The 19929-nt window shown below is 41.2% G+C and overlaps 1 protein-coding gene across 1 annotated transcript in view; it reads left to right on the top strand.

The window, feature by feature from the left end:
* The window catches only part of LOC120980757 (protein naked cuticle homolog 1-like), a 76557-nt gene that overhangs the window by 36428 nt on the left and 20200 nt on the right, over window positions 1-19929 (top strand). The window contains exons 4-5 of the mRNA XM_040410034.1: window positions 6818-6875; window positions 16485-16588. Of these exons, the coding sequence (XP_040265968.1) occupies window positions 6818-6875; window positions 16485-16588 (162 nt within the window). The remainder of the gene's footprint in view (window positions 1-6817; window positions 6876-16484; window positions 16589-19929) is intronic.

Genomic DNA, 19929 nt, shown 5'->3' on the forward strand with positions numbered 1-19929 from the left:
GTCTGTTGGTCAGGACAGGGGCAGAGCAGGGACCGCGCTGAAAATGTACTGTTTCCAGGCATACATGTTGGAAAAAAACTACAACAGCCTGGGGTTGGTGTAGTTTTTCCACTGGCCACAGGGCTTAAGATGAGACAAAATTTAATAAATGAGTCGAATCCTCTGGCTACGCAAGAGGAAACAAATGGCGACATAAAAACACCAGTCTTTGTAAATGTGCCCCACTGTCATTCCAAAATGTTTTTGTATTAATAATATGCCATACAGATTAGCGCTAGTGTTCAGCGTTCAAAGCGGAATTCGGTCTGAAATTTAGGAAAACTTCAATTAGAAACTAATCTGAATTTTCTCGTACTTCCTGTTAACAAATCATGTTTTCATAAAATGGTGGCTGCAAGTGTTACAAAGTGAAAGTAAGAAACCTGGGAACACGAGATCACCCATAATGCCGTTCAACCAGCCAATCAGCAGATAGCCATCTCCTGTGATGTCCTAGCCCTATAATACATTACGCACGGTCTTCGCCATGCTCTAGGGACTTTGTTGCTGAAAACGATTAATAGAGAATACTGGAGTAGGAGAGTATAGGGAGAGTGCAGAGAGGGTGTAGGGAGAGTGCAGGGACAGTGCAGGGAGAATGCAGGGAGACTTGCGTTAGTTTTATTTATTCCTACATTTACTTATTCCTACATCAGCCGTAAACTAAGATATGTAATTCAATACCAATAATGGATGGATTACTTTTTTATCATTATTATTAGTATGACAACTAATCAAATTTCTTGGTGAACTTTGGCGAAGCTACCGAATCGAATTTTTTAAAACTTCGCTCATCTCTAATGCCCATATTCCCCTGTTTTATTTTTTGTTTTATTACAACTAATAGGGCTAGACAGGCTATAGATGCACCAAATGTATCATACAACTTCATCCACAGTTTGATCTCAGCAGCAAACATAGCAATTAGCGGTAAATGGATCCCTAACGCGAATCAGAGTCTATGAGTTCAAGGAAACTACAGACACAACATGGATGACATCCGAGTTTGGTCCTTGGATTTAATTGACCATTGGTAGGATATGGTCGGGAAAATAATTTTCAGTCTAGCAGTGTCCGTGGAACACGGATCAAATACTGAGGGGAAAAAATGAAAACATGGACCAACCACGGATCCTTCACTGACATGGTCATGGCTGAGCCACTGACCATCTATTCACCCTTAATATACAACTCCATTCAAATGCATGGAATCGATTTTCAGTCTCAGAAACTTTCACTAACAATTCAGCCACATGTGAATATATACTAATACGGGCTCATGCACACAAACGTATGCCACCCATTCTGTGCATTGGGGACCACAGATTGCAGTCCCCCAATGAACTGGCACCATCCGTGTGGCTGGCATAAATGGATGCAGACCCATTCGACTTGTATGGGTCCATGATTCCGTCCACACCACAAAAAAATTGAATAAGTAAAAATTTTTTGCAGTGGGGAGACATGGACAGAAAACCCACGGAAGCACTCCGTAGTGCTCCCGTGAGCTTCTGTGCCTCTATTCCACACCACACCTTCCAGATTGCGGACCCAATCAAGTGAATAGGTCTGCATCCGTGATGTGGTGCACAAACGGCCTGTGCCCGTATATTGCAGGCCCGCTGTTTGCGGGCTGCAATATGGGCCCGGCTGGCACACATTCGTGTGCATGACCCCTACTTTAGGTCCGCAGTTATCCTGGACCTCAGGTGGGGCTGGACGCCAGCTAGCGGTACATTTGAATGTAACACTCAATCATCCTAACAGTGAGCTATCACTCACTACAGGTATTTCTGTATCTACCAGCCCCACCTTTATCTACTAGCCCATTTTTTGTGAGCAGTGCACCAATCTTGTGTACCCCCTGATGAACCTAATGACTGGGGGAAACGCGTCGGGGTGACAGGGTACTTATTTATTTGTTAGGGATAACCAGGGTAATCCAGGGTAGGTATGAGGACGGAGGGCCACCACCTTTAGGTGATGCCACCGGGCTGAGGATCAATCAGGATTATAATAGGGAAAGTGTTGTCCCCAAATGATTGCTCTCTGCATGCCACTTACTCCTGGGCCCTTTTTTCATCCTTTTTTGTGTGTATTGTTTGACCAGTACGGTCGTTTTAAAGATATCAATAAAATTTATGATTTTAGGGTTCTAAAGCTTATTTTCTAGGTGTTTTTTCATATTTAATAGGACTCGTCTATCTACTTATTATCTGAATATTGTTTGCCTTGCATGACCCCTACTTCATATGAAAATGGGTTTTCTTCACGGCCCTTTGGGTGTACTTACGTGCAGTGTTGTTAATACATTCACACATCACTATTTCAAAGACGTGTTACAGTTTTCTATAGTTTTCTATGGAAGCAGATTGGGATATTTTACAAAGCCTCCCAAATATAAGATGTGTTTCTTATGTGGTTTATGGCCGCACGTTTTTTTTTTACATGTTTCACAACAGTATTAAAAGAAAGTGCAACACAATTTGCTAGTGTCTATAAATCATAATATGCTTCAAAAAATACTTTTCCAATCTCTGCCACCTCTCCTGATATGTCTTAGTAACCACTTGCACAGTAATAATTCAGGAGCATCCTTTCATATAATTGTATGTTGTGTCATTGCTCTATTATTCCTAACAGACGTTTATGTATGAACTGCCAACAGTCTGGAATAAAGGTGCACCTGGGTGTTACCAGTTGGGGGTGTGCCCCCAGCACAGTCTGAAACTGGCAGCACGGATTGTATGGTGTCAGACTGTGCAGGGACAAACCCCCAGGGGTACCTTTATTGCAGACTGCTGGCAATGTATTCATAAATGTCTAGTAGGAATAATAAAGGAATACCACAACAAGGAGTGATAGGAACAGGTGCCACAGAATTGTTATTACATGGGGAATGCAGGTAGTTACTAAAACAGACATGTCAGGAGAGGTGACAGGACTTCTTTAAAATATTTGTCCATAATCATATAAAGGAATAACTGCCTGTATATGTAGTGATCATTTGCTATATATATATATATATATATATATATACACCCTAACTGATAAAGTGGTCCCAAGGTAGAGGTTTTATTTAACTGATTGCGTATTGCACGATGTATATTTTTTACGCAGAGGAACGTAGAAAATTTTCGGGTTTATATTCTCTGCGTATTTCACCAATTTGCATACAAATTATTTTAATACATTTTGTTAAATTATTTTTTAAAATCCATTTAATACTGTAACTACGTTTTCGCTTCTGCTGGTTGCTGCATCTGCTGAGCATCAGCATCCCTCCCCCTACACCTCCTTCTAAACCAATTAAGAAATTCTTTTAGAGTCAGGAAGTGTGTTATGAGTTTGGACTTCAAGACGGAGCAGCGGAGCAGGGGGAGATCAGAAAAAGGACAAGTCGCTCTGGTATCAGAAGAGATAAAAATATAGAAACAGAATGCAAAGAATGTTAATTCCTGTTAAAATGTATATTTACGTATGTGCAGATAGTGGAGGACAGAGGACTAGACAGAGAAGCAATGTGGAGAGGCCCTTTTCCTAAACATAAAGGGGTTAAAAGAAGGCGTAAAGGATTTTTACAATAACTTGACATGGTAATAGAAACCAGGTTTATGCTACGCTGCATGTAAGGGGAAAAGTCCATATGCCTAGGATTCTTTTTCTCTTATTTGAAAGAGCTCATTTAGTGAATATTTCCTGCAATCTTCAGTCTACACTGGGGAATTTTGTCTGATTTTGCAGTAGTTTGTGGTTGTGCCATAGACACAGTAATATTAGATGTGGTACTATTAGAGATTCTACACGACAAATAACTTCTAGCCAATATGATTCATCTTTTGCCGGAATGACATCATATGTAAAACATATAAAACCCGATATATACATAATAAAAGGTTTCTCCAGATTCTAGATATTGATGGCCTCTCCTTAGGATAGGTCATCAATATAAGATAGACGGGTATCTTACTTGAGTGGGACTGAGTTGCATATAGGCCATGTGATGTGTACAGGGATGTCACATGGCCTGGGAAGAGGTGCTTGGGTGCTCGGTAGAACACCCGAGCTTCGCGAAGTGTTCTATTAGAGCACATGAGCACTTTGGTGCTCGCTCAACACTAGTGGTAAACAAGTCTGGATTTTTCCCTCCAAAACATGCTCTTCCTTAAACCTTATGGTAGATTTGGAAAATTACTATCTTTTGATTAATCGCTAGGAAGTCCCCAAAGTCTCTCAGTGTTAATTAACCCTTTCTACAGTGCCATGCAAACAAAATAAAGTGAAATAAAGTAAGGAGATGATGACTTTGCATAGAGGAAACAGGGGCAAATCTCCACAAATGTCCAAACTTAAAAGTATTCCTGCTCCAGGGAACTAAAGGAGCAAAAGTCAGCAACTTTATTGCTTAACAGGGTTTTCTGGGAGTATGAAATTGATCAGTGGGCATCTGACTCCTGGCACCTTCGCCAATCAGCTATATGAAGAGGCTGCTGCACTCCATTGAACGGTGTGACCTCTTCCTAGGCTACGGATGTAAATTCTTCAAGTTCATTGGCCAGTGCAGCAGTGATAGCGGTGTAGTGAAGATTTTGTGGGACCAATCACTAGTCAGCAGTGTGGTCATCTGACTTCATGGTACCATCTTGGTTCGCTTGGAACCCTTCCAGATCAGGTACCAAAAAAGTACCAGGTACAGTTTTAAACTTGGACCTAGTTGAAAAACAAAAATAAAACATGGTAGGGTCTAGAAAAGTCAAGCAAATTACTTTTAGTGGAAAAAGTACTTAATTAACCATTAATATGCCAAAAATTATACAAATCCAAAATTGTGATTAGAGATGAGTGAAGTTTAGAAAATTTTTATCTGGCAACTTTATCGAAGTTATCCAAGAAATCTGATTTAGTTAGGAATCAATTTGTCATGAATGGCTAAAAATCAGGTATACCCAGGCCACTCTGCCTTAGGGTAAAGCCAGCAAAAGATGAGGATGGTCATCATCAAGAGCTGCCCCCCCTAAGGGGGGGGGGGGGGGCAGACGTAATGGTATCAGTTGGCACGCTGGCACCAGAATAAAAAAGGCTTTCATCTTATTGGTATTGAATTACATTTTTGCCTTATGTAGGAATAAGTAAATGTAGGAATAAATAAATAAAACTGATGCAGCATAAATCTCCCTGTACTCTCCCTGCACTCTCCCTACAGTCTCCCTGCACACTCTCTGCACTCTCCCTCCACTTTCCTTCTCCAATGTTCTATTAATAATTTTCACCAATGTTATCCCTAGCGCATGAGCACTTGCCACGTTTCTCCCTATGCTCAGCTCACAGGACAATGGCAGAGACCGCGTGGGATAAGGGTTTTATGGGTCTGTGACATCACAGGGGTTGGCTAGTTGCTTCTTACTTTCACTTTGTAACAAGAGCAGCCGCCATTTTAGGAAAACCTAAACTAATTAACACGAAGCGCAAGAAAAATTGGATTCATTGCGAATCGAAGTTTTTCAAAACTTTGGACCGAATTCTGCTTCAAATGTTTCGCTTCGCTTAACACTAATTGTGATCAATACCATTGAAATTGATGAATGCTGATATGTAATTACAGTTTTAGAACAGTTTCAGTATTTCGGTGTAAACTACAAACTATTTTAACAATATAATTCCTTTTTTTTTATTATACTCAGAATCCATGGCATCAGTGGAAGTGTACATGTAATGCTCGGAGAGCTTATACTGAGATTTTTGTGTCTCTTACTAGATGGGTTCCAACAGGTGTAGCCAGTCATTTCTACTGTAAGATGAGCGCTATTCTGCTATTCTGGAAACTAAGCGTTGACTTTCGAAATCTCCTTGGTCACGGGTTTTTCCAAACTGTTTATATACTATTATTATCTGCTCTATTGGAAACAATGTTTTTCCACTGATTATTTATATATTTATATGATACAGTACTCTTAAATCCATTTATAATATATAGATAAGCTTAAAGCTTATATTGTTTCTTGTGAATGATTTAGTGCCTTTACAAGGGGATATTCATTATGATTTCTCAGAATCCAATGAATCATAACAATTGTTGCTACCTCTAATACGGCTTTTACCAAAAATGTCAACGAAACTGAGAAAAACTGTTTGTGTATATCTTATCTCCCCACCGGTGAGAAATACATTTCCTCCGGGTTATTTTTCTGCTGCATGCTAATAGTTACTGAGAAGCAACTGGAAGAAATTTAAATGTCATGTGCAAATCTCAAAAAAAAATTAAAACCTTTGAAAAATCTCTTGACTGATGGTCTTTCAAGATGGCATCCATGAATTTTAAAATAATTTTATGGAACATGCCGAAGCATAAAACTAATTTGGAACACCCTTGGGTCACTTAGGATCTGGCAGTATTACATAAATTCTGTGCTGAGTTATTCTGTCATTACAAAACTATTTAGGAACCGTGTCCTTAATTTCATGGCTCTAAGCTTGGATTTGTGCACGAAAATGCCATTCATTCTGCTGTTGGCATATCTGGCACCGTCATCGGTGGATGCAGAAGTAGGAGGCACATTCCTTGTAGAAAATAGGCATCAGAATGATAGGGCGTAACATGCATTGTGATGGTGATATATATTACTGGACTTTGCGTAAACGTATTTAAGAAAAATATTTTCTTAACACATTTTTGTCAGTTTGTGGGAACAAAATTCACTGTCATGCGCCTTTATTAGTTATTTTAAAAATGTTCATACTTTTTGTTACTAAATCTATTTGTTTCATCCTATTTTGACAGGATCCATCAGGGGATATCTGTAAAGAGAACATAGGTGATGAACATTTTCGTTTGGAAGGTAGGAACTTCAGATTTTTTATCAGCATTTGGTGCAAAATATTGGTGTAAAGTTTATTATCCATAAAATGGGGTTAATGTCCTGTGGGATCAAAGGATCAGGCAAGCAGAAATCCAACATACAGGATCCTTCTTTCGCCTAACATCTGCTGCCAGGGGAGCATCAGGGCACCCCGATAGTTGGCCATAATCGGCAGAGTCAGTTGACTTTCCTCTAAGCCTGAGTTCAAATCACTGTTTAACTTTCCATTCCTCTAATCCGTCAGAAGAAAAAAACAGGATCCTGTAGAAAAAAATGGATCCTGTTGCATCAGTTGTCATTCGTTTGAGCCATTTCTGAGATCCGTTTTTTTAGACAGAAAAAACGTCCTACATGCAGTACTTTTTTCAGTCTAAAAAACGGATCTCAGACAGAAATGGCTCAAACAGATGACAACTGATGCAATAAAGATCCTGTAAAAAAAAAAATCCTGCAACAGGATCTGTTTTTCACAGGATCCTGGTTTTTGTTTTTTTGTCTCTTCTTCTGACGGATCAGAAGAACGGAAAGCTAAACGGTGATGTGAACTCAGCCTAATGTGTATAGGTACCTTAGTATATTATTATTATTATTTATTAATGAATCTGCCCCACTAAATACACTACATAAGGACAATTTGTATTTTATGGCACAAAACAGTCAGTCTAACAGTCTATATCCATACATTCAATACAAACTAATACAAACATAGGTGACAGCTTCTCTATAATAGTACAGAATCTCTTCCCGAGAAGCATGCCTCATGATCTGGTAATGAATATTGTACGCGCAGAAAGCAACAAAAAGATGGACCTGGCAGCAAACCTTTGTAAGGCTTCATGCACACAGACATGTTTGTATTTCGGTCGACAAACAACGGATCTGTAAAATACATACCTTCTGTCTGCATTCTGCATTTTTCTTACATCAATAGAAAGATCTATTCTCATCTGCAATACAGACAGGAATAGGACATCTTCTATAATTTACGAAACAACCACATGGATCTGTGAAATGTTTGTGTGAGTTTGCAATTCACAAAAAATGTGGATAGCACGTGGATAAAAACGAAAGTTGCGTGCATGAAGACTAAATCACTTTTCAGACACATTTGTATGTATTGGAAAAATAGGCACAGGGGTTTCATAAATAGGCATTGCTCCCCAAAGTTTCATGCTGACTCGAGCCGTTCTCAGTTTCGAGCTCTACAATAAGTGGATATCTCTCTTTATTAGAGAGCGTGGGCTGCAAGGTGTAATGAGCGGTTGGTACTGTTTTTCCTTGTGAGGCTTCTTCCTTCTGGAGGAGGGCTATTGCATGTAATCCTTATTAAAATGCTAACACAATCCTGCTTTGAGTTTGAAACTTGGCCTTTTCTTTTTACTCATACGCTCTGCAAATCTTATTTTCACTATCTAAACTATGTGTGATGTAATGTTAATAAAGAGAAACATAAAGGACAAAGACAGTTTGTAGACTAAGAATTCTTCAATGTACTCCGATTCAGTGTAGATCTAATGCCTCTTTAATTGGCAGACGTCTGCCTGTCTTCAGGGGGATCAGTCATGGCAATTTATTAATGTTCAGCCATCTCTTGGGAGGTCTTCCTCCAGCTCTGATCTTGAGTTTTAAACCATCTAATGGCTGACATCTGATACATTCCACATGAGAAGTTAGTCAATTAAAGGGGTTATCACATGAAGAGTATCCACAGGATAGGTGATAAATGTTGGATTGGGACTTGGTGGCCCCCAAGTCCCTTTTCTGAATGGAGCAGTAGAGCGCAGGTCAGTCCACCGCTCCTTTCACTTCTATGGGACTGATGCAGACAGCACTCGGTTCCATAGAGGTGATGGACTGAAACATGAACTACCACTCCTTTAAAAAAAAAGACTCAGGAACCCTCTGTTCTCGAGATCACTGGAGGTCCCAGCATTCAGACCCTCCTTGCAATCTAACATACAGAACTGTTCATGGGATAACCACTTTAAGTACAGGTAGAGGGGATTCAACAACTCCAAATAATGGACTGGGAGTGGAAACATTAATAGCATTATCAAAGGGGTTGTCCAAATGTTTTATACTGTTGACCTATCCTCCAGATGGGTCATCAGTATCTGATTGGTGGGGCCTGACTCCTGGTACCCCTACCAATCAGGCGTTTGAAGATGTTGTTCGAGTTCCAGTAAGCACTGATGTTACATTCATCAGTCACATGGCCTAGGCTCAGCTCAATCCCATTCAACTAAATGGGACTGAGCCATGAGGCCAAGCACAGCTGCTATTCAATGGACGGCGGTTTGCTTGGTAAGCTGCGATGAGGTGGAGGCCCTCCCCAGAGCACAGCTACCTCTTCAAACAGCTGATTGGCATTGGTGCCAGTTGTTGGATCCCCACTGATCACATACTGATGACCTATCCTGAGGATAGATCATCAGTATAATAAAACACTCGGAAAACCCCTTTAATAAAACATGCAGGAGGTAGTAGATGAATAGAAACGACCACATTATTTAGGGAGCAGAAATGCCTTACGGTAAATGCAACCTGTGCTGCTGCATAGGGGCTCAGTGGATGAGGGGGCCTACCGTCAGTACAAAGTTCTCTTAGTGTCTGACAACATACATTTGTATTGTAAAGGGATTGGTTACCATGAGTTGGATAAATGTAAGCTTTTATAGGATAAAATAAAAACTCAGATAAAAGAATGGGGGAGGGGGTTAAAAGGGGTTGTCTGAAGATGATAACCCCATTCACATGCCACATCATGGCTCTCTGTGCCAGGACGGAGAGCATCTCAGAACAGCCATTCGTTGTATATGTGTGACACTGGCTACAATAGGTTAATGCCACATGTTCAGGTGTTTTTATGCCGTTTTTGAAGTCAAAATCAGGTGTGGATCATATCAGGAGAAAAAATATCAAGGGTAGATACTTCTCCACTTTTTAAAATCCACTCCAGATTTTGGCTTCAAAAACTGCATGAAAAAACCTGAACGTTTGGCAGCACCATAGAGAAGCCCAACTGTCATGAGATCACCTATTAAAAGCAAGGAAGCGAGTTGTGGCTATAGATTATTGCAGCATGCATAAGCTTGTGAGTAAGGCTTAAGAAGTGATTGAATCTTTTATGTGTATTTTCATTTCTTTATGTACATGTTAACGGTTCTCTAGTGCGTAGTGATCCTATAATTTGGTCTCGGCTGTGCTCCGTCTGACTCCTGTCTTGCCCACACACAGTGAGTTATCAGTACTTATCAGAGATCACATCTTCCACAGGGCGCAGTGCTCATCTGTCCGCATTATATACTAGACTACATACAACCCCTGCTAGTTTGTATTGTGAATAAACATCTGACAGGGATCATAGAGGAGATAACAGGCGCTGGAATTCTTGCTCATTAAGATGTGTAGACCACACACAGACGATGACAACAGCAGAATTTCTTATCATATTACATATAATTGGGCAGATCACTTTGTCCACACTCTATAATAGTACAAGCCAGCCGATCCAAGTAATGAGTCTCTGAGTGTGACCCCTATGACACCTACAGATATTTTCATTTCATCCTTTATAATTTCCAGCGCCTCTCTATTATGTGAAGGTGGAAAAGACAGATGTTGGGAGAAAAACTGTGGGGACTGCAAATAGTCAGTCTTTATCATGATGCAGTTATAGTCTTAGTCACCCAAATGGTTTATAATGTTTTATTATGTATTAATGTCATATTATGTTTTATGTATCTATTGTATGCTTCAGCAATGATAAGGTATGGTTGACATTAGGAATGGGACTTACCATTACATTCCTCCTCTCTTGGTAGGAGTGGGCAGGTCCTACTTCCTGCCAGGAGGGGGAGCTCTAGAGAGTTCCAGAGTTAGCTCCCACTCCAGATCAGCTTGATTGTGAGGCCACTACTCCAAGGAGACTGCAGGGTACCAGAAGTTCTGCAAGCTACAGCATACAAAGTCAGCAGAGTAATCAGCACTACTGCAATACAGACTCTGCTGCAGGTGAGGGAATAACAAGTTAAAACACTCATCACCACAGTTCAGAACAGGCACATGTAAAAGTCTGCATTTCACAAGTGGACACCTATAGCCTATAGCCACAAGTGCAAAGTGTCAGCAAAGGGAAATCAGGAGAAAAAGAAGGTTTACTCTAGCGTGTGATGGTCTGAGGTGTCTTGCTATGTGGCACAAGGGTCTTTGGGCCCCCTCAGGCTCCTGGGCCCGGTAGCAACTGCTACCTCTGCACCCCCTATAGCTTCGCCACCTACGTGTTCTCATTTGGTTGCTGTGATGCTCCAGTTGGAGTTCCTCAAGCTTCTTGTGTTGCAATTGGTTTCACTCATGTCATTTCCTTTTAATTTGAAAAGAGGAATGGAGGAAAACAAAAGTCACACAATTTCTACTGTAAGCTAGTTGTGTAAAAAATATACATGTAACATGCTCTGTAACATGCAAAAATAAAAAACTGTGAGACAAGATTATCTGCTTTTTACTTTTATCCTGTATTTACAGTTTTAGTGTTTCTTAATAGTTATGTACGGAGTAGTAGTCCTGTATCCATATAAATGTGTGTTCCTTACTGTACCTCTATATGCCTCCAGCTTCGTATGGTCTACTGTACCCGTGGCAATGTATGTTCTTTACTGTAGCGCCCTATGCCTCCAGTTTCATATGGTGGCATAAAGAATTTTTCTTCGAATACCCCCTAATTCAGTGTAGCATTAAGTTGAACACCAAAGGAGAGATGTTAAAACACCATTTTTATTGCATTAAAAAGTTGCCGTATGCCATATTTCTGTGATAATTTGTGACTTTTTGAGCTTCTCTACACTTTTATAAGGAGTCAAAAAATGGTCGGCCTAGAGGGAGGGGTAGCGTTTTCCACGGCCCACTAAATTGCTATAATTTATACCAGAAACTGGTGTTAGTTAAAGCTCAAGTCTATGAGAATCCTTACCTGGCGTTGATTTCAGTTTCTGGAGCACGAAGGGCCAGAGATGCCCCAAATTTATTAAGAAGTATCTTAAGCCAAGAGCGTAGGAAACCCCAGTCATGATAACTCTCCCCCAAAGTACCTTTTGCCAGGGGTGAATTGGCCATAGACCTTACAGGGAAATTTCCCAGTGGGCCAATGGCCAGGGGGCCGCCTGGGCCCACCTCACGGCTGGCCAGTGGAAGTTTTTGGGGATGTATTTTGTGCTGCTGGCAGTATTTTATGATGGACTGTGGTATTTGGCTCTGTTGGGGTTGTATAATGTGCCACAATATGGTATTGCTGGCTCTGCCTTCCATCAATTTGGGCCCAACTACAAAACAGGGCCACTTTTAGTATTTTCTCAAGGGCCACTTTAAGTTCCCAGTCCGCCTCTACCTTTTGCTGTGTAGTGCCGCCATACAGCATCCTGCACACTGCTCGATCATTTGTGCTTGAGGTCCCGAGAGTGTTAAAAGGTGAAATGGTAGATCTGTAATAGCCTTCTATGCGGGTCCTGGCATTCCTGACTACCCCTAAAGATCCTATTCTATATAAGTCCATGGACTTTGCTATGTAATTATATTCTTATCCCTGTCAAAATGATTTCATGCTCTCGAGTAATGAATTCAGTCTAATGAGTGTAAACAAAACACTGATAATCACTATTGTGGAAAGGAATTCACAAAGTCTTCATACCCTTGTGCACGCTGTGAATGTCTGCTGCACGCAGAGGCTGAAATGCGTGTAAAGTCACCATGTATAACTGTTTGCTATAATATTCACCCATGAGAGCAGTGGTTTATTTAAAATGAAATGGGCAGACGTAAAAAGTGCTCTGGGACTCACACATGTCCGCTCTGTAAATGTCTTATTAGAATGGAACTAAAATCATAATTGTTTAACACAGAAGAATATGAACCTCCTACTTATACTGACTGGAAGACTTGCAAGGGATCTTCCTGAATGCTGTGATAAAGCCAGGTTCACATCTGCTTTTGGTAAGGGCGCATTTAAATGACCGTAGTGTTTTGTAGTCCGCAAATTGCGGACCCGCAAAACACAGATACTGGCCTGTGTGCGTTCTGCAATTTGAGGACCGCACATGGCCAGCACTATGATAGAAATGCCTATTCTTGTCCGCACAATAATAGGACATGCTGTATCTTTTTTTCGGGGCCACAGAACGGAACTACGGATGTGGACAGCACACCGTGTGCTGTCCACATCTTTTGTGGCCCCATTGAAATGAATGGGTCCGCACCCATTCTGCAATATTGCGGAACCATTCATACGGTCGTACGGCCCTGAATCTGGTAGCCTGTTCTGGCAGAGGAGCGGACTACTGGAGTTACCATATCCCGCATAGCCACACCCACGGGTTTCTGGCACAAATGCTGGGAAAATACCACATGCAGTGGTATTTCTCTGGTGGGAAACCTGCATTTATGTTGGAAACCCACCAGATCCTATTTAAGTGATGAGGATCCGGCCGTTCCTGTCTATGCTGGGTGCGGTAACTCCAGTAGTCCGCTCCTCCGCCAGAATAGACTACCAGATTTCCAAACCAGAGATTGAATGAAGCCTAAGGCAGCACTTAAAGCACATAGTAGGGCCAATTAAAACCAGATTCATTCTACTTGAGTCTCTTTCAATCAAAGGTTACATGGGACGAATCACATGGCCTTTTGTGGCCAGACATGATATTTTACCGCCATGAGAGTGGCCACTCAGACCACCCTCAAAAGCTGGACACTACAACCTCACTACCAGCTCCGCTACACCACACAATGACTCTGTTAGGCCTTGCACTCGCCCCCGCTGACGGATATTGAAAAAATGAAATGCAGAACTTCAAGTCAGCTGCGGAGAGCAGGAGGGTGACTTTAAGACAGCACAATGCTTCTGTCAGAGCGTGAGATGGTAAAAAGGACATCCCTACAATCATCCAGGCCATTTGCCAGACGGAGGGCATAGGGACCTCTGGCCACCCTACTGGCCATGCACTGAACTGCTTCCTGATGCACAGTTATAGTCTCTGAAGCCTGCACGGGGTGAGGAAGAACGGGTCACTGCCTACAGACTTTTACATGTTACTATGTTACTAGATGATGTCGTGGGAGAGAAGGATCGGGTGAAATTAATATTTTTTCCCGAACCTTTTGTTCTCCTGGGAAATAAATTGACGGTGGATTTCTCCCCTCTCCCTATTGACTACATGTTCGATCGAGCCAAACAAGTATATATATGAGGCAGTCAGAAGAGATAGCTGTCAGCAGGACTATCGTTTGTCCGACAACTATTGAATGCGTATGGTCAGCTTAAAGGGATTGTCTCTGAGACATTGGTGGCATATTGCTAAAATATACCACCAATGTCAAATAGGTGCAGTTCCTACCTTTGGGACTTGCACGTATCTCCTGAACAGGACCACCAAAGTGAGCAAGTTCAGCCGCACATACGTGGCTGCCCTATATTCATTTTTATGGGACATCCAAAAATAGCTGACCTCTGGCTCAGGTATCTCGAGCAATCTCATACAAGTGAAGGGAGCGGTGGCCGCACTTGTGCAGTTCGCTCTCCATTCATTTCTAAGGGACGTTTGAAAAAATTTCAGAACTTCTATAGAAATGAATGCTACGCTCTTCTTCACTTTCTGGAGATAGATGTGGGTCCCAGAGGTGGGACCTGCACCTATCTGACATTGGTGGCATACCCAAGCGATATGTAACTAATGTCTCAGATGAAACAATCCCTTTAAGTATACACATGTATGTGTATGGATTTTGGATCAAGAACCCTTTCTCTGTTGATGCTTAGAGTGCCCTTCCCAAATTTTGCTATTGGGTATAGTACAACTAATTATGCCTCTTAATTGATTTTTTAAATATTTTGCAATAAAATTCTGAAAAAATAAAACCGTGATCTGGGAAAAGTATTTTCAAGGCTCTGAACTTCTATACATGTGGATATTATTGTTCTTTTTCTTCGTATTAGTTGCTTCATTACATTTCACTTTTATGTTGTGCCCCGTAAGCATGATACAATAATACCTCCATCTACTGTATAATAATTGAAGTGAAAAGTGTTTGACGGTTCCATCCCTAAGCATTTGATTTGTCTTTGTTTCAAGCTAGCATGTAATTCGCATTAAAATATGCAGCGTTGGTGGATTCCACTGTTCCTCTAAAATTTTCACATCCTCACTGATCAAAAGCGAATCTTGCTGCTATTTGTACATAGAATCCAGTCTAAAGCTGATAAGATCCCACATCTTTTTATAGTTGGTTGAAGGAGAGAGCGCTTTGATGTTTTCAGGGAGGGATAGAGGGGGGTAAGATTTTCCATAGGGGTGTTTGGCTAACACAACAAACACTGTTTAAAAATGTAACTTTGCTTAATTAATTAGCGATTCTGTTTAATACCCCTCTGATCTCCGTCCAACAAGGTATTTTGAGCCTTGAGAAAAAGAACTTCAAAGTGCTGTTTAAGATGGTCTGAACAGGGGTGTTAACCTGTTCCTTGCTGGAGGAGTGCCAGCATCTTTACCAGGCAAACAATTAAGTTGTAACGTCTTTGGGGCACAGGTTCATTGCACTTAATAAACGCAAGTTGGTTGGCAGCATGGTTATACTGTATACAAATAATACTTCATCCCATACCCTGCATATAACTGGTGAAAACTCTATGGCTGCTAGCACTTTTGTAGGGGTGAGATATTTTGTTTTTGCCCAGGTTAGGAGTGATCTGCCACTCCCCAAAATCCTCCTTAGATGTTTGATGAGAAGACATCAGGGTTTTTCCTAATAGTTCCCTTGAAACTCTTAGTACTCACTATGAATAGTGGGTTATTAATCTCTCTAAGGAAATTTCTTCTGCTCCCAGATATTACAAAAACCAGTAGAAGGAGTATTCATTTTATTTTAATCTATATAGAAATCAGTGGAACTGATGACACCCTCACAGAAGCTAATAGTGTAATGAAACAGAGGAAAGAAGCATCTTGAAGCCCAAGACCTCTTCCATCACTGAACTGAGGACCTCAGGTCACTAAAGCCTGTATTACACTGCCTGATTTTTTGGAAGATAATCGCTAACAAGCGCTCGCATGAACGCTAATTAGCGATCATCTTGCAGTGTAATACTTCCTCTCGATTGCGTGATGAACGAGCAAGGAGCTCGATCATCAGGCAATCCAAATCTTTTGGCATGTTATAAAATTATCGTTTTCCAGCAGCAGATCGTGGTGTCTAATCATAATCTGCCGCTGGCAAACCACTGTACAGCATAGGGGCGAACGATGGCATAGTGATCACTCCTCCCCATGCTGTGGAGGAGATTGCTGCATGTAATAGCAGCAGTCTCCTCCGCTAGCCAGCAGGCGATTGCCAGGAGGGAATGCTTCCCTCCTGCCAATCGTCTGCTACATCAGGCTGTGCAATACAGCCTTAAGGCTTTGGTATTGTGTTTGAGACTTTCTGGCTGTCACAGATGGGAGTCCTGGACAGGTTGGACTTTAACCTCTTCTATCCTTAATTTCTTCTGAATGTTTCTGGTAAATGTCTTATATCCTTGCTATAATGCAATTTTCTTATGTTTTATAGTTGCTCTCCCACCTGAGAAAAGTGAAGGTCTTTTTACCTGCGAAGAAAAGAAGACAGGAGACAAAGACTCAGATGGACGGGCAAAAAAACAGCTGAAATTTGAAGTATGTCTTCTCTTCACATCATCATTTGAAATGATAAGATTTTTAGACACTTTTCTATGCATACTGACAGGTATGCTAGTCTTGAAGGGGTTGTCCAAGATTTTGATATTAATAGGAGTGAATGGGAGCATCACTGCAGTTACCAGCTCTGCCCACTACACAAATGGACTCAGCGGTGTAGCTGCTTGTTCCAGTGCCCAAAGCAGCTGATTGGCGCGGTTGAGGGGTTTCAGACCCCTGCCAAACTTAGGCCTCTTTCACACTGACGTGTGTGATCCGTGGCCGTATTGTGGCCCGCAAATCGCGGGCCGCAATACTCGGCCACAGTTCCGTGTGCATACCGCATCACGGATGCGGACCCATTCACTTCAATGGGTCTGCAAATCCGGAATCGCGGAACGGCCGCACGGAACGGGACCCCTCGGAAGCACTACGGAGTGCTTCCGTGGAGTTACGTCCCGTACTTCCATTCCGCAAAAAGATAGAACATGTCCTATCTTTTAGCGGAACGGGCGGATCGCGGACCCATTAAAGTGAATGTGACCGCGATCCGATGCGGCTGACCTACGGCTGGCGATCGTTCATTGCGGCCCGCTATTTGCGGGCCGCAGCACAGGCACGAGTCACACACGTCAGTGTGAAAGAGGCCTTATAATGATGGCCTGTCCTGAGGCTATCAATATCAAAATCCTAAACTAGCCCTTTAAAATGGTTGCAAAATGATGCAAAGAAAACCTCATGTTCTTGAGAACCCAATAAAACAATGGCCCATATTTTTTATCTCAAAACTTAGCATCTAATTCTTGAGAAATCCTCTGAACCTAGCAAGGGAGTGTGGCTTACTGGAAAGGGGCTTGGCTTCATGGGAGAGGGGGCCATGGCCTAATATGCGATATTTAGTGCCAAATGATGTCACAATTCTGGCATAAAACCATGTCTCTGTCTGTTTATAGTTGGTATAAAGTTAGACAAAAGAGTCCAGCCATGCATCACATTTTTCATCCAGCCTCAGCCACTGTGATAAATCTGGTGTAGGTCTAGATAGTGTTGGGCGCGAATATTCGAATAGCGAATATTAATCGCGAATATCGGCACTTCGAGAATTCGCGAATATTTAGAATATAGTGATATATATTCGTATTTTAGAATATTCTAGAATTTTTTTCATCTGAACCCATGATCCCTCCCTGCTTCTTGCTTGTGGGCCAATGAGAAGGCTGCAATGTCTTTGTCTGAGCTTAGCAACATCCATAGCAACCAATAGGAAAGCTGCCTACCCCTTACTATATAAGAACCTCCCCGGCAGCTATTTTCTACAGTTTTTTTAAAGTTCGGAGAGAGAGAACAGTGTCATTGCTGTGCTCTGTGCTTTCCACTCGTTACATTAGATAGTTAGTTAGATAGCTTATATATATAATACAGATAGTTAGTGAGAGATAGTCAGTGTAGGTTATATCCTGATATAGTGTAGCTGATAGGTTCTGCTGTCCATACATACATACATGCTACAGACATAGTGCTGTAATGTCGCAACAATACATAGTGCACCGATCAGTAATATCTACTCAGACCTGATAAATCTGAAGTTTCACATATTGCGCCAAAATATGCGCATCATTAATTGCCGATTAGCGCAATCGCGAATATATTGGAGCACTCTATCTGCATATAAAGCCATTTTTAATGTTCTGCCGTGCCAACCATTTTTTACAGTCTCTGGAAACTTCTAGCAGCTTGGAAAATGTAGCAAAAGTGACCCACGCCTGTATTGCGTGTGCTTTATGCGACTATTACATTGTCTATTTTTGCAATCAAGAAAATTATAGTGAATTCTCAAATTCGCGAATATATGATGAATATTCTATAAAATATTAGGTTTAGTAAATCTGCCCCAGTGTGTTGCCTGTTTGTTCATTTGTTCATTTAAAAGAGCACTAAGTAATACCAAAAACTTTCATTAAAAGCTAGTCTCATAAAACGAACACCTGTCCATATGCCTACTTAGGGCATATGGAAGTCATCAAGGGGAGTCCCCCACTTGGAACCTTCCTCTGTGAGCCAGAACAAAAAGCCACTTTGCTCTTAATGGCCTTCACATAATGCTGGATTTCCCCTGTAGCAGGAGAAAAGTAAAGCCAGGCATGTCTATAACAGCTGATTGCCAGGGGAAGGTGTAAAGTCAGGCCCATGGCACATCAGCTGATCATTGGATTTTTTTCATAAGACAACCTCTTTCCACAAATTGTGGTCGTTCTCTCTAAACTTGATATAGCATTTACTATGTATAATCACAGTAATCTCATAAATATCTCATCAAAGTTCCATATGCATCTAAAGCAAAAGACATCACAGAGTACACAGTACTAAAATAACTTTTAATGGCTAATATGCTGAAAAGTGATATCAAATGAAAACTCTAGAAACAAAAGGGGTTTCACAAAACTTCAACGACCATGACACCCCCATGGTCAAACAAATTTTTCAAAATTGAGTATACAGTCAGGATAGGAAAAGATGAGGGAAGAGTCAGGATATTTATTAGCATAGATAATAATATGAATACGGAATTATGTCGCACTCGGGTGATGGGGAATCGCTTAGAGGTGCTCCCACTGGCAGACAACACCCAGTCTGACAAATCAAAAATAAGTAATAAATAAATAGTAGTGGGGCACTCCCTATAGTATTGGGATTTTATTAAATGTAAGATAAAATTCAGATAATAATTGTTACAATTGTATAGATAGGTTAATAAAACAAATATTGTACTCAAAATAAATAGCAGCACTGATAGAAAGTGGATATATATATTAAAACCACATACACGCGTGTTCATGATAAAATATACATCCAATTGGTCAGTTTCAATCTCCATGCCTCCTGGCACTGATGAAGGGGTCATCTTTCTAAACCCCGAAACGCGTTTGGTATTTCCCCTATCTCCAAGAAACGCACATCGACCGATTGAGGAGGCGTGGACGCTATTACTGGAAATACCGAACCGCTTAAGACAACTTTCGCTCCACGCCTCCTCAATCGGTCGATGTGCGTTTCTTGGAGATAGGGGAAATACCAAACGCGTTTCGGGGTTTAGAAAGATGACCCCTTCATCAGTGCCAGGAGGCGTGGATGCTATTACTGGAAATACCGAATTATCAGAGGTCTGGTAGACTGCTGGTTCTAGAGATTGAAACTGACCAATTGGATGTATATTTTATCATGAACACGCATGTATGTGGTTTTAATATATATATATCCATTTTCTATCAGTGCTGCTATTTATTTTGAGTACAATATTTGTTTCATTAACCTATCTATACAATTGTACCGATCATTATCTG

This window comes from Bufo bufo, chromosome 10, assembly GCF_905171765.1.
Source record: "Bufo bufo chromosome 10, aBufBuf1.1, whole genome shotgun sequence".
Taxonomy (NCBI): domain Eukaryota; kingdom Metazoa; phylum Chordata; class Amphibia; order Anura; family Bufonidae; genus Bufo; species Bufo bufo.